We start from the raw sequence: 13,896 nt of genomic DNA on the forward strand, positions 1-13,896 counted from the left end.
TATTGGTGACAATGCAGAGCTTCCTCAGCTTATGTTTCTATCAGTCTTTATATTGCAGTTTTTTACAAGGTGCTTAGAACATTGGTATCTGAGAGCTGGACCATATTATGATGAAAAGTAGCAGTCAAGAACAAATGGCATTTTCTCTGTTCATCTTTACCAGTTCATTAAGGGCTTTATAGGTTAGGACCAGATCTTTGAATTCTGTTCTGAAATGAATGGAGAACCAATGAATTCACAAAGCAGAGGCAATGTCTTGCACTGTTCTGATATATATGCTACCATATGCTGCACCAACTTCAGTTTTCTTTTGACACCTGTAATTTTCAGACTCTGGCATCACATAATGAGTTTAGCATGAAGGATGCTGGTCCATTCCTGAGAAAAAAAGATGCAGTTTCCTGGTAAGTCATCCATCGAAAATTCCTCACTACAGTAGCAATTTTTGAGTCTATTACTCCTGCAGTGGCGATGAGTCCAGCAAAAGCCTAAGGCGTCACACCAACTTGATGATCTATGGTCTAATGCCATTGGTCACTGGTGAGGTCTGAGTCTTGACAAGCTCTTCAAATATTTTCCCTTATTAGCACCATTTCTATTTTTGAAGAGGAATTTCAGTCGCTGTTACTCTCTGAGATTCTGGAGGTGCCAGAAGACATTCAGGTTGCAACATGCAAGTTGGATACTTGCCGGTTTTATTTGGTGAAGGCATGTCTTTGGGGCATTTTTGGAATCAATCATCAATATTTTGCTGTTGGAAAGCAAGATTCCAGCATCAGTTAAGGAAATAATTATTACATCCTGGTTCAAGATGATTTCTTTCTGGCTATGCACAATGATCAGGCATCAGTGCTGATTCTGTTATATGTGTCAGCTATCTTTAACATAACCATGTGGTTTTTTTGACAGAATGATGAGAGTAGCTCCATTCTCTTCTTTCTTAGCAAGATCCGAGATGATCTTGTTTATCTGCACGGAGAAATCTCTCTTGTTGGGTTTCTCCAGTTTTAATTCTGCCATCCTCTCCTGTTTAGCTGGTGTATGAGGCTGCTAGCAGGCTAATAGGGAGGTATAAGCTGCAGTGTCTTCAGAATATGGATGACACAAAGCTCTACACCTCCATTTCATCTAATCCATCCAGTACTATTTACCTCAGTCATAACAGTGCCTAACCAGGACTGGGACACTGATGAGACTCAACCTAGATTTGAGTTAGCTAATGCTTATGTGCTGGGTGAAGTGACCAGAAGGCATTACAGAGATCATGTAATCATCTGGTGTGTGTTACAGGTCCCCTTCTGTCCCCAATCTTCAGAGGAGATGAATGTGTTACAGCCCAAGTGAGTGAACTTTAGACTTTTAGCTCTGGAGGTCCACAGTTTAATCCATGGTCTGCCAAGATTTCAGCCATCATAATTACATGAGAAAACAAATAAGGGATATATCTAGCATTTGTTATTCAGATTCACAACATAGGCGCTTTGCTTGTTCTTAGCTGCTATTCAGATAGCAATGGCTGCCAAGAATGTATTTTGTCATCTGTGTTCTGCAACGAATTTATTGATATATTTATCTCATCAAGGTTGGACTATTCAAACTGTTTAGAAATTTCAATTAGGGCAGAATGTGACTGTTTATTATGTGGTATTTCCTGCAAGGGAGTGCTTGACATGATTTTTGGCTGCAATTTTTATTGTTGGGTTTCACCTGCAAAGTGCTAAATGGTTTGTGTCCTGGCAAATTTAGATATATCCTCTTTCCTCATATCATACTGAGCCCAGGACTGTCCCATTAGTACTCAGCATGAAGGCCCACAATAGCTATACTATTCTCAGATCTTGATTTGTTGTGCACCACTTTCCTGGAGGGTGGGAGACAACGGAAATTCCCTACTGAGACATTTCCTTTTAGCCAGTTACATTTTATCAATTTCACCTTAGTAATCACAATCTTCAACAGTCCTTTTCTTGCCAGTGGTCTATAGCACTGATTTGGTGTGGGAGGTCTTTGTGGAAATTTTTTTGAGCACTGGACAACTTTGCCTTTCCTGTTGGCATTCTTTTCTCATCCATTTTATCCTCACCCAAAAGAATTTTACATTCAACAACAAACACTTTGTCCAAACCACAGGAACAGCCATGGGTATTAGGATGGCTTCTCCAAGCTCATCATCAGAAGCAAGCTCCCCACAAACCAGGATTACCAACTCAAAGAGGCACCAGACCCTGAAAGAAGAAGAAATGCAAAACCTAAGGACATAGGTCTACTGCTATGATGCTCAACCCCCAGCAACACACCTTTCATGATCCATGGGTCCTACACATGCCTATCACAACATACGGTGTACCTCATCTAGTGCACTCAATGCCCCAGTAACAACTATGTGGGTAAAACCAGATAATCACTATGATTTCAAAGGAACTCACACAGAAAAATGACAAAAGACAAACACCGTATCACCTGTAGATGAACACCTTTCACGAAGCGATCATTCCATATCTGACTTCTCAGTCATCATCCTCAAAGGACATGTACAACACCTTCAAAAGAAAAGCCTGGGAGCTTATATTCGTAACTTTGCTAGACACTAAAAATCATGGACTGAATAGACAAACTGGATTGACAGCTTATTACAACAATCTATAATCAACTAACAATGCCTGCCCCCAAGATGCCTTCCACACTCCCACCTTTCTTTCCTCCCATCACTGCAGGGGTGTTAATGGGCATTTCACCTTGACTGTTAACTACTTATGCTAAACTATCTGTTCCACCTTTTATTAGCTGTGACACTCTGTATGTTTCCCAGACATGAAGAAGAGCTCTGTATAAGCTCATAGTCATGTTTGTCTCACTAAAAGAAGTTTGTCCAATAAAAGATACTTCTTCACCCACCTTGTCTCTCTAGTATCCTGGGACCAACATGGCTACAACTCCACTGCATATGACATTTTTTTGGTTACTTTTCTTACAATTCTGGGCTTCACATCCATAAGAAAGACAATTTAGCTAGATTTCTCTCCCTCTTTCTTAACCCACATATAGTTTTACACATGGATGTGGCATACGAGCATGGTGTTTTGAATGGTTTACAGTACATCAACTCCCACATATTGATGAATAATAATTCTATAACTTTAAGTACACTTTTTACCTAGAAGGTCTGAGTCCAAACAGCATTTCACATACACTAGCTGAACAAGAGGCCACAAGCTGAAATGCAACACAACTTTAAATAGTATCAGCAGCACCTAATAATAATTTAGCTCTGAAAAATGGTGATTAACTTACAGCATCAAATATAGGGAAACAACAGGTAATTTGCAATCTAAATGGCTAGCATGCCAATTTGCTGAGATACCAGTGCTGACACTGCTACATAACTCCTAGTTAAAAGTGTCATACATGCTCAGGGATCTGTGTAGTGGTTTTTTTCTTTTTAATTTTATCCAAAAGAAGACACTCTTATCACCACAGCTTCCCCTACCAAATAATCACCATGACTGCAGCACCTACACTGGGGATAGTTTCTAAAATTTTAAATAATTTTAGTGCTTGTGGACCGCCAGGCCGAGAGACTTACGCCATCTGTTTATCCATATAAGATGTACAGCACAGACAATGGCAGTATGACTTAGACTCACTGCTCTATCAACCGTGCCTTAGCCTTAAACTGGAGGAAACACCCCCTGTGAGATAGAACTTCAGTCTCCATGGCCAATCACTTCTGTCCTCCTTACTGAGAATGGCATTACTTGAGACACTTGTGGGCAATTATAAGGAAATTATGAACTCATTTTACTTAGGTCACCAACGGTCATGAAATGATCATGATTTCTGAGAACTTCTCATGTAGGTTATATCTGAACTGTGGTGAAAGACTAGTGATGAAAGATTCTGTATCGCCTTACCAATTCTCAGAAACATCCAGTTACACTAGTTTAGCATTAAGAAAAGGAGGACTTGTGGCACCTTAGAGACTAACAAATTTATTTGAGCATACGCTTTCGTGAGCTACAGCTAACTTTGCTTTGTTTTTACTAGAACTAACTTTGCTTAATTTATGACAGCTGACAAGATCACAGCCCATGACATATTTTCAGGCTCTGTGGGGTACTGTACCTGAATAGCAATGTTGACGTTTGTCCGAGATAATGGGAGGCATTATTAAGACATATCTTTACACACTTAGAGGACTGATTCTTCATGCAATTTGGGAAATTTCCTCTATTTAGTAAGGCCAGGGGTGGGGGAAAAAATAAGAATAACTTTCTTAAGCAATAAAAAAAAAATTTATATCTACACATCATTTAAAGAACACACAAGGCAGGTAGATAAAGGTCACAAACCTCTGTTGTTACTGGAATAAATCCATAGAATTAAAGTTGTTATTGAAACTTTCTCAAACTACTGAAGTCACCAAATAAATAAAAGAAAGATGTTTTGTAAAGATTGCAGAACTTTAAAAGCTTGTTTTTCTCTTATCATAATTAAATACAGGACAAAAAAGATCAAAGAAAAGGAATACACTGTCTGGTTAAGTTATCACTCTGTTTTAAATTTTGTTTATACCTCACATAAAATGATCCACCTATGATCTCAATGATTTGTATAAAACAGCCAAACCTCAGTCATTTAAATAATTCTTTGTAGGCATCTCTCCCCAACAAGATCAAGGAAAATAGAAGTGGTCAAAAATCTTTAAAAGCACTCAATTAAGGGCCAAAGACATAGAAAGGTTGTTGATAACTGCTATTAAGGATTCTCAAGAGCTACGGTAGTGTACTTTGAAAAGATGAGGGAAGTAATGTAATTAACAACTATTACCATGCATTATAAACCACATTTACAATATGTCATATTATACAGGACAGGGTGGGATGAAGGTACTTAGCAAAGCACTATAAACTCAGAATTACTATTTAGATAGATAAGAAAAGAAAGAAAGAAAGAAAGAAAGAAAGAAAGAAAGAAAGAAAAGGGGAAGGAATGCATGTAAAGTTCTTGAAATTATAGACCAAATAAATAACATACTGTAATATATTTACCAAGTAATGATGCAAACTAAAGAAGAACACATTAGACATAAGGAAAGAGACATCCTCTGGTATGGAAGTTGTTGAATTTTGAGCTAGAGAACGTTTAATTTAGAGAGAGGAATTTCCCTGGCTTTCCCCACTACAAATAAATTTGTGGCACAAAAATCACTTGTGTAAAACACTTTGTATACAAGAATCCCTGGGTAAATAGTAGCATTAAAACATCAGACAGAGATAAAACCTGACTTTTTAGGGGTGAGTGTGATCTAGTGGTTGAGACTCAAGACTGTTTTTCTATTGCTATCTCTGCCACTACTGTACAACTGTATGCAACTTTCATCAAATCCCTCAGATTACCTATTAGTAACATAGATACACATTGACAGGTTTCAGAGTAGCAGCCATGTTAGTCTGTATCCGCAAAAAGAAAAGGAGTACTTATGGCACCGTAGAGACTAACAAATTTATTTGAGCATAAGCTTTCGTGAGCTACAGCTCACTTCATTGGATGCATTCAGTGGAAAATACAGTGGGGAGATTTATATACACAGAGAACATGAAACAATGGGTGTTACCATACACACTGTAACGAGAGTGATCAGGTAAGGTGAGCTATTACCAGCAGGAGAGCGGGGGGTGGGGGTGGGAGGGGTTTGACACTTTTGTAGTGAAAATCAAGGTGGGCCATTTCCAGGAGTTGACAAGAACATGTGAGGAACAGTAGGGGGGGCAATAAACATGGAGAAATAGTTTTACTTTGTGTAATGACACATCCACTCCCAGTCTTTATTCAAGCCTAAGTTAATTGTATCCAGTTTGCAAATTAATTCCAATTCAGCAGTCTCTCGTTGGAGTCTGTTTTTGAAGTTTTTTTGTTGAAGAATTGCCACTTTTAGGTCTGTAATCAAGTGACCAAAGAGATTGACGTGTTCTCTGACGTCTGATTTGTGTCCATTTATTCTTTTACGTAGAGACTGTTACAGACCTAAAAGTGGCAATTCTTCAACAAAAAAACTTCAAAAACAGACTCCAAGGAGAGACTGCTGAATTGGAATTAATTTGCAAACTGGATTCAATTAACTTAGGCTTGAATAAAGACTGGGAGTGGATGGGTCATTACACAAAGTAAAACTATTTCCCCATGTTTATTGCCCCCCCCCACCCTTTTCCTCAGATGTTCTTGTCCCCTCATTGGTCATTTTGGGTGCCAGCGAGGTTATCCTAGCTTCTTAACCCTTTACAGGTGAAAGGGTTTTGCCTCTCGCCAGGAGGGATTTTATAGCACTGTATACAGAAAGGTGGTTACCCTTCCCTTTATTTTTATGACAAACCCAGTTATACTTTTGGACTTCACAAGTTCTTCATGTTGACTGTGCCTATTAATTTCATTGGGTGACCCCTGTTTCCTGTGCTATGTGAAGAAGTGAATAACACTTCCTAATTCACTTTCTCCACACCATTCATGATTTTATAGACCTCTCATATCCCACCTTAATCATTTCTTTTCTAAAGGTGAACAGTCCCATTCTTTTTAATCTCTCCTCATATGGAAACTGTTCCATATCCCTAATCATTTCTGTTGCTTTTCTCTGTACTTTCCCTAATTCTAACATATCTTTTTTGAGATGGGCAGAACTGCACACAGTATTCAAGGTCTGGGCACACCATGGATTTATATAGTGGCATTATGATATTTTCTGTTTTATCATCTATCCTTTTCCTAACAATTGCTAACACTTGAGTGGATGTTTTCAAAGAACTATCCACAATGACCCCAAGATCTCATTCTTCAGTGGTAACAGCTAATTTGGGCCTCATGATTTTGTATGTATAGTTGGGAATACGTTTTCCAATGTATATTACTTTGCATTTATAAAAATTTAATTTAATCTACCATTTTGTTGCCCAGTCACCCAGCTTAGTGAGATCCCTTTGCAACTCTTCACAGTTAGCTTTGGACCTAACTATACTGAATAATTTTGTATCATTCACAAATTTTGCCATATTACTTTAGTCTTATTTCAGTTTTGGGTTTAATGTGTGGGTGCTGGGTGGTGTTGGTGGCCTGTGCTATACAGGAGGTCAGATCAGATGATCTAGTGGTCCCTTTTGGCCTTAAACTCTATGATTATCTATGAGTTCATTGCAACAAAAATGTTAATGTTTATGACTTCTTGAGGTTCTTTCCAGCCCTACATTTCAATGATTCTTTGTATTATTGTGGAATTCTAAGTAACATCTGTGAAAATAGAATGAACGATATTGAAATTATAATTCATTAAAGAAATGCTACTTGAAGGGTTTGTCGAAATATAGTTGTCAGGAAGAGAAACATTAAGGAGTGTGAGACAATGGGTCCTCAAACTAATTAACTTAGAGCTCCTACTGAGCTAGGAGATTGGTAAATGTTAGTATGCAAATAAGATATGTATGTATATTTGTCAGTTTCTGCTTCCTTTTGTCTCTTATGTTAAATTGGCTTTGGCTTATTTGTATAAACAAGTTAGCTTGAGTCTCAGAGAGGGGCTCACATATCTGGGTGCACTGGCAAAGCGCTTTGCTAATAAACAGAGTGGTCTGACAAATTATGTGAGTCCTGAATCTGACTTTGACAATTTGGAGGTTCCACCGAGATGGCAACCATCTTCACTGGGGCCATGTGACTCTTGACCTTTCTTAGGACGGCCGTGGCAAGCCGGCACCTGGGCATTTGGCCCGAGCGGTCCTCCGCCAGAACGGAAGGGTGCGTGACCACAGTGAAGTCTACGCCATTGAACCTGTTCGTTCCCACTCTGTTCTGGTAGGGATCCTGGGATCTGACATCAGGAATCTGGTCAGGTAATTATTTCTGTGTTTTGTCCGGACTGAGGACTGTCTTGTCTCTGTGTCTATCCGTCCTCCCTATGGTGTGTTTGAGTCTGGGCGCCGTCTCCATCCGGGGATCGGCTGACCAAAGGGTCCCTGTCCCCACGGTCTGATGCGTGAAATCTGCACAATCGCAGCCGCACCGCACCTTGGGTAAAACCCTTGATGTGAAAGCAAGGGCGATTGAGGCAGTATCCTGTGGTCTCCTTTTGTGTGTTGCACCGGGCATTGCTCTGACAAACCCGTCTTTCCTTCTTGTGTGATTGGTGTGTAAAGTCCTCCTGTATGGGTAACCAGACATCTATGTCGGGACAGTTCCTTAAAGGAACGCCGGCTCATTTTATGTATTTTAGGAAGGGTCTGGACTCCTGTAAATTTCTGGAAAAATGGTCTAGGCTAACTCAGGAGAATCCCAAAATTCAGTGGCCACTGTTAGGATCTTGGGACAAAGACCGAGTAGACGTCTTAAAAGACAAACTCGGCCAACCTAAAACTAAACTGGCAAAAGGAGAGGTTGATTGTTTCATGCAGTGGTGGGAAGAGGCAAATCATAGGTGGACAGAATCAAAACTTGCCTCTCTCAAAGATTCTGGCTTCTATCCCACCAGATGCAACTCATTTTACTGTTGTTGATTTGTGCTCTGCTTTCTTTTCCGTCCTGGTTCACCCTGACTCCCAGTTCCTGTTTGCCTTTTCTTACAAGGGGCAACAGTACACATGGACCATACTGCCCCAGGGGTATACTGAAAGCCCGTCATATTTTTCCCAAGCATTAGCCTGAGACCTTGCTGACCTTGTTTTCCCGTCCAGGTCCACACTTGTCCAATATGTAGATGATCTACTCCTCTGTTCCCCTTCATTGTCTGCCTCTGAAACTGACTCTTTAGTGCTCCTTACTGCCCTAGCAAATAAGGGTTACAAAGCTTCTCGCTCTAAACTACAACTCTGTCAAGCTTCTGACACATACCTTGGCTTTCTCCTCTCCCAGGGTTCCCATGCACTTTCTCCCACCCGCGTCCAAGCTATCCTTAGCTTTCCCCGACCCCGCTCGCCACGCCAGGTCCAGAAGTTTTTAGGCATGGCTGGATTTTGCAGACAATGAATTCCCCAATATGCCTCCCTTGCAAAACCTCTCCAGGAACTCACTCTTTTCTCTGTGCCTGAGCCCATGCCAATTCTGCCTTTGTTTCCCTCAAACAGGGTTTGGCTTCTGCCCCTGCCTTAGGGCTGCCTGACTATTCTAAGCCTTTTACCCTTTTCTGCCACGAACAATCTGGGTGTGCACTTGGAGTTCTCACTCAGATGCACGGAGAAAAGAACCACCCAGTGGCTTATTTCTTTGCCACTTTAGACCCTGTTGCCCAAGGCTTACCCCCCTGCCTGCGTGCTGTGGCTGCTGCAGCGCGCCTAGTCGAAATGTCTGATTCCCTTGTTCTCCACTCTCCTCTTACCCTCCTGGTCCCTCACTGACCTCACCCTGCTCCAAGACTGTGCCCCAGAAACAGAGAAAGAATCCTGGGTTGCCCAAGGTTGCTTTCTACATCCCGATTCTTTTTGGCGCTCGCCTACTGGTGCCTTTGTAGCCCCTTTTTCACTCTACCCATCTCTGGCCGCCCTGCTACATGGTGTTTCGCATGTCGGAAAGGAGGGGATGGTCTCTGCTGTAACTAAGACAGGATGGTGGGCCCCCCCATTTTAGCTCTTTTGCAGCCCGCCACTGTGCAGCCTGTACCATTTGCCAAAGCCATAATATTGGTAAACCTGTAAAAGTGACCCAGGGGTTCCGGGGTCTGTCTCAAGCACCGTTCTTGCATTGGCAACTTGATTTTGTACAAATGCCTAAGTGTCAACAATATGAATTTATATTGGTTATGGTATATTTATTCTCTGATTGGATTGAAGCCTTTCCTTGTTGCAAGGCTGACTCACTGTCTGTTGCCAAATGTTTGATAAATTATATTATGCCTGCCAAGGGAATTCCTGCTACTCTGTCCAGTGATCGGGGTACACATTTTACTGGACAACTTGTTCAACACCTGGACCGCGTATTGCATATCAAACACCTGTTGCACTGTCCCTACCACCCACAGAGTGCAGGTGCAGTTGAAAGACGAAATGGTGTACTTAAGAATAAGCTTGCTAAAATTTGTGACTCTACAGGATTAAGCTGGCCAGTAGCCTTACCATTACCCCTTATGGACATGAGATCCACTCCATCCCAAAGGCATAAATTAAGTCCCTTTGAAATTGTTATGCTATGGGAGATATGATTACCATTACTCCCGTTCCAGATTTGAACTTGACTCACAGTGCGCTCCTTCAGTATTGCAAGGGACTAATGCAAGTATAAGTCACTTCCATTCACAGGTTCGAGCCGCCTGGCCCACGGAACCCACCTCCGACGCTTGCCACAACCTTGAGCCAGGTGATTGGGTCTACGTACAGCGCCATCATCGAAAGCACACCTTGGAGCCCCGGTGGAAGGGTCCTCATCAGGTACTGCTTACTACACAGACGGCTGTTAAACTATCTGGCATCGCAGCGTGGATACATGCTTCACAGTGTAAGAAGGCACCATCCCCAGAGAACCAATCATCACCTCAGGACAACGCAGAGTCAATTTTGACTCCAGAAGAAGACGTAGAGGAACAGTCTGCAATACCTTACAATCTACGCTCTTGTAAGGGTTGCCAGAAGCAGACGAGAAAAAAAAAAAAACCCCGGTGGGCGTAAAACCGTGACTATGGTTCCCTCAGTTGAGGTTGTCAGAACCAGAAGAGCCTTGCCTCCAACATGCGCCTCTGCCTGTTTCTCGGCTGCTGGTATCTTATGGTCTGGGGAGACCACGATGACAATTCTTTTATCCAGCAGCAGGTGTGGATAGCTCAGACCCTTAATATTTCTAATCGCTGAGTCTGCAGCCACATCCCAGCCCACTCTCAAACTGGTGTTCCTGTCCTGGCTATCCCACTCAAGTCCCCAAACCTCACTGGAGGGCCTCGTCCGTTTAACAAAATAGGGAACAGCAATGACATTTGGGAAGCGGTGGGAATAAATGCATCTAAATGGATAAGTGTGGTGGAGGGAAAAGGTCATTGGTGTTGGGTGTGTAATGGAACAGGGCTGGATCTGGGGAAAAGCCGTTGCGTTCAGCATATTGTGGCCAATGGTGTATGGGATTATTCAAACAAAACTAAAAAGTGGCGGGCCGGGTATGGAGATATGAATTTTTTTCTCAACCTGGGATCAAACAGAGAAATCAATCTCATGTTCCCCCTACAGTCATGCAAATAACACCACTTCTCGTAAGGAGAATTACCCTGTACCCTTTGGGGGATACTCCTCCTCCTTTGCAAACACCTATATGACAAATGGGTGCAACCGACCCTTCCCGGCCTTAATAGGCCATCACTGGGTGTGTGGGACCAGAGCTTATACCGCACTACCAGCTAATTGGTCAGGAATCTGTTATCCCACCCGACTCTTCCCCAATTCCGAGTGCTAGGAACCTTCCCTCGAGAACGCATCTGCAATTTCAGGTGAAAAAGAAGGGACTTAACAGATGCCCAATGGTATGTAAATAACATAAGCCCCTTAACCTGGGAAGAGGCCACTGGCAGTTCCTTCATACCATTAGGGGGAGTAATACACCATGCAAAAAGGCTCCTAAGGTTACAAGCAGTAGTTGAAATAATGGCAAATGAAACCGGAGAAAGTTTAAGAGCCCTGGCCAAAGAAACAGGGGCAATCCGACAGATGGCCCTCCAAAACCGTCAGGCATTGGACATAGTGCTGGCAGCAAAAGGAGGAACTTGTGCTCTCATTGGAAGAGACTGCTGTGTGTATATACCAGACAACACCAATGAGGTAATAGATTGTGCTAGCCACTTAGAACAAATCGCATATCTTCCCCACGAAGAGCCAAGTTCTTTATGGAAGTGGCTAAGTAACCTTTTCAATTTCTCTGGCATAGGAAACTGGTTGTTTCAGGGAGCCCTAATTCTCCTGTTTGGAATCCTAATAATTTTTATATGTTTTCAGTTACTTTCCTGTTATATCCAAAATTGTGTCAGGCATGCTACACAGAAACCTGCCCCAAACCAGAGTGCTAATTTGATGATTTTAAATGTCACTGATGAACAAAGAGATAAAGAACGATTGATATGTGGAACCCAGTCATTGTTGGTCATTGCGTAGCTTGACCAAAAGGAGGGATTGTGAAAGTAGAATGAATTATATTGAAATTATAATTCATTAAAGAAATGCTACTTGAAGGGTTTGTTGAAATATAGTTGTCAGGAAGAGAAACATTAAGGAGTGTGAGACAATGGGTCCTCAAACTAATTAACTTAGAGCTCCTACTGAGCTAGGAGATTGGTAAATGTTAGTATGCAAATAAGATATGTATGTATATTTGTCAGTTTCTGCTTCCTTTTGTCTCTTATGTTAAATTGGCTTTGGCTTATTTGTATAAATAAGTTAGCTTGAGTCTCAGAGAGGGGCTCACATATCTGGGTGCATTGGCAAAGCGCTTTGCTAATAAACAAAGTGGTCTGACAAATTATGTGAGTCCTGAATCTGACTTTGACACATTTCTAGAGAGAAGTTCTGACTAATGTAAAACCTGGGAAGCGTTATGAGCTTCAAAGGACTATTTGAAACAATGTGAACTTTTAAAGTTAAGTGGGTTTCCCAGGAAATATCTAGGGAGATGTGTATGCAAATGAAAAATCCTACGGTTATGCAAAAACCCAGACTTTTGAAGCTATGCCCCGAGAAGAAACTCACAGTTTACAAATTACTTATCCCAGATTAAAGACCCAGGTTTTATAAAGAGGGGACTAAACTTTTCATGAATGTGCTTCTTCTGAGCTAACAGCTGTTGTGAACTTGTGACCATAGAAAAACCCCTCGGTGGGGTTTGAAGCACTGTTCACCTGCCAGAGGCCTTGGTTGGGAGTTGGGGTGATCTCTGGCAAGCTTATTAGCATGAATGTAGACTCTTTGACTGTTTTAAATATGTTTTCTATGTAATGCTTTTACCTTAAGAATAAATGTGCTTGCTTATAAAGAGCTCTGTGGTAACTTTACTGTGGGCAGTTACACTGTTTATATCCTGAAGTGGGAACATGAGAAATCTCATACTCCTTTACAGCTTTCAGTAAGAGTCAGCAGAAAGCATGATTCAGCTGTTCTTTAAAGGAAAAGCTTGTACATCATATATCCAGGCATGTGCCAGATCCAGCACTAATAAAACATTGCTTATTTCAGAAACCAATAATAAATACAGCAAACAGGATTTTGCTTCTATAGATTTTTTTAAAAAACACAGCATCTACTGTACATCAGTTCAATTAATTCTGCAGTTTTTAAAAAGAAAATCTTTGTTCTTTTTGTTAGCAAAATATCAGTGTAATTCCCTTTAGTGTACTAAAAGCAGACCCTTTAAACATTTACCACAGATTTGATATGGGTATATGTTAATTTACCTATAATAATACGAATGCTTTACTTTTTTTTCTTGTTCTTGGCCAGCACAATTAATTAGGCAAGTAACCCTGTCTTCACAATAAAGCATCATTGTACATTAGCTTACATCAGCTAAATTGTCCTGTGCAATGATTTAAACAAACAAAAACCTTCAGCAAATTAGAAAGAACAATTCAAATATACATTGCCAAACAGAAAACACTCTTGAACAACTAAAAGTTTTAACTCCTGAAATTTAGTGGAATAATCCACTATTTAAGTTCAAAGTCTGAAAAGTTAATGTTAAAAAAGTGCGTTATGAATATGATGAAACAAACAAATAATGTGAAAAGCAGCAATTGGAATTTCAATGGGAATGAACCCATTAAATGCAAAGCAATACAGTGAGGAAAAAATAAATCAAAACAAAGGTATACAATGTTAGGAAAATTTTGGAAAGCAGTAATGGCAGAACAGCATAACATTATAATGTTTGACTTAAGATGGGTGGGCAACCAGGAAG

At 40.9% G+C, this 13,896-nt stretch overlaps 1 protein-coding gene across 8 annotated transcripts in view; it reads right to left on the reverse strand.

Moving 5' to 3' along the window:
- The window catches only part of FBXL17 (F-box and leucine rich repeat protein 17), a 475,047-nt gene that overhangs the window by 167,798 nt on the left and 293,353 nt on the right, over positions 1-13,896 (reverse strand). Inside the window, exon 7 of one of the 8 annotated variants that reach the window (XM_043546252.1) lies at positions 2,474-2,540. The exons of the other annotated variants lie outside the window; for them this stretch is intronic. Within the exon in view, the coding sequence (XP_043402187.1) occupies positions 2,489-2,540 (52 nt within the window). The 3' untranslated portion in view covers positions 2,474-2,488. Of the gene's footprint in view, positions 1-2,473; positions 2,541-13,896 lie in introns of those variants that run through there. 8 annotated transcript variants of the gene reach the window in all.

Source organism: Chelonia mydas, chromosome 5, assembly GCF_015237465.2.
Source record: "Chelonia mydas isolate rCheMyd1 chromosome 5, rCheMyd1.pri.v2, whole genome shotgun sequence".
In the NCBI taxonomy this organism is placed as follows: Eukaryota; Metazoa; Chordata; order Testudines; family Cheloniidae; genus Chelonia; species Chelonia mydas.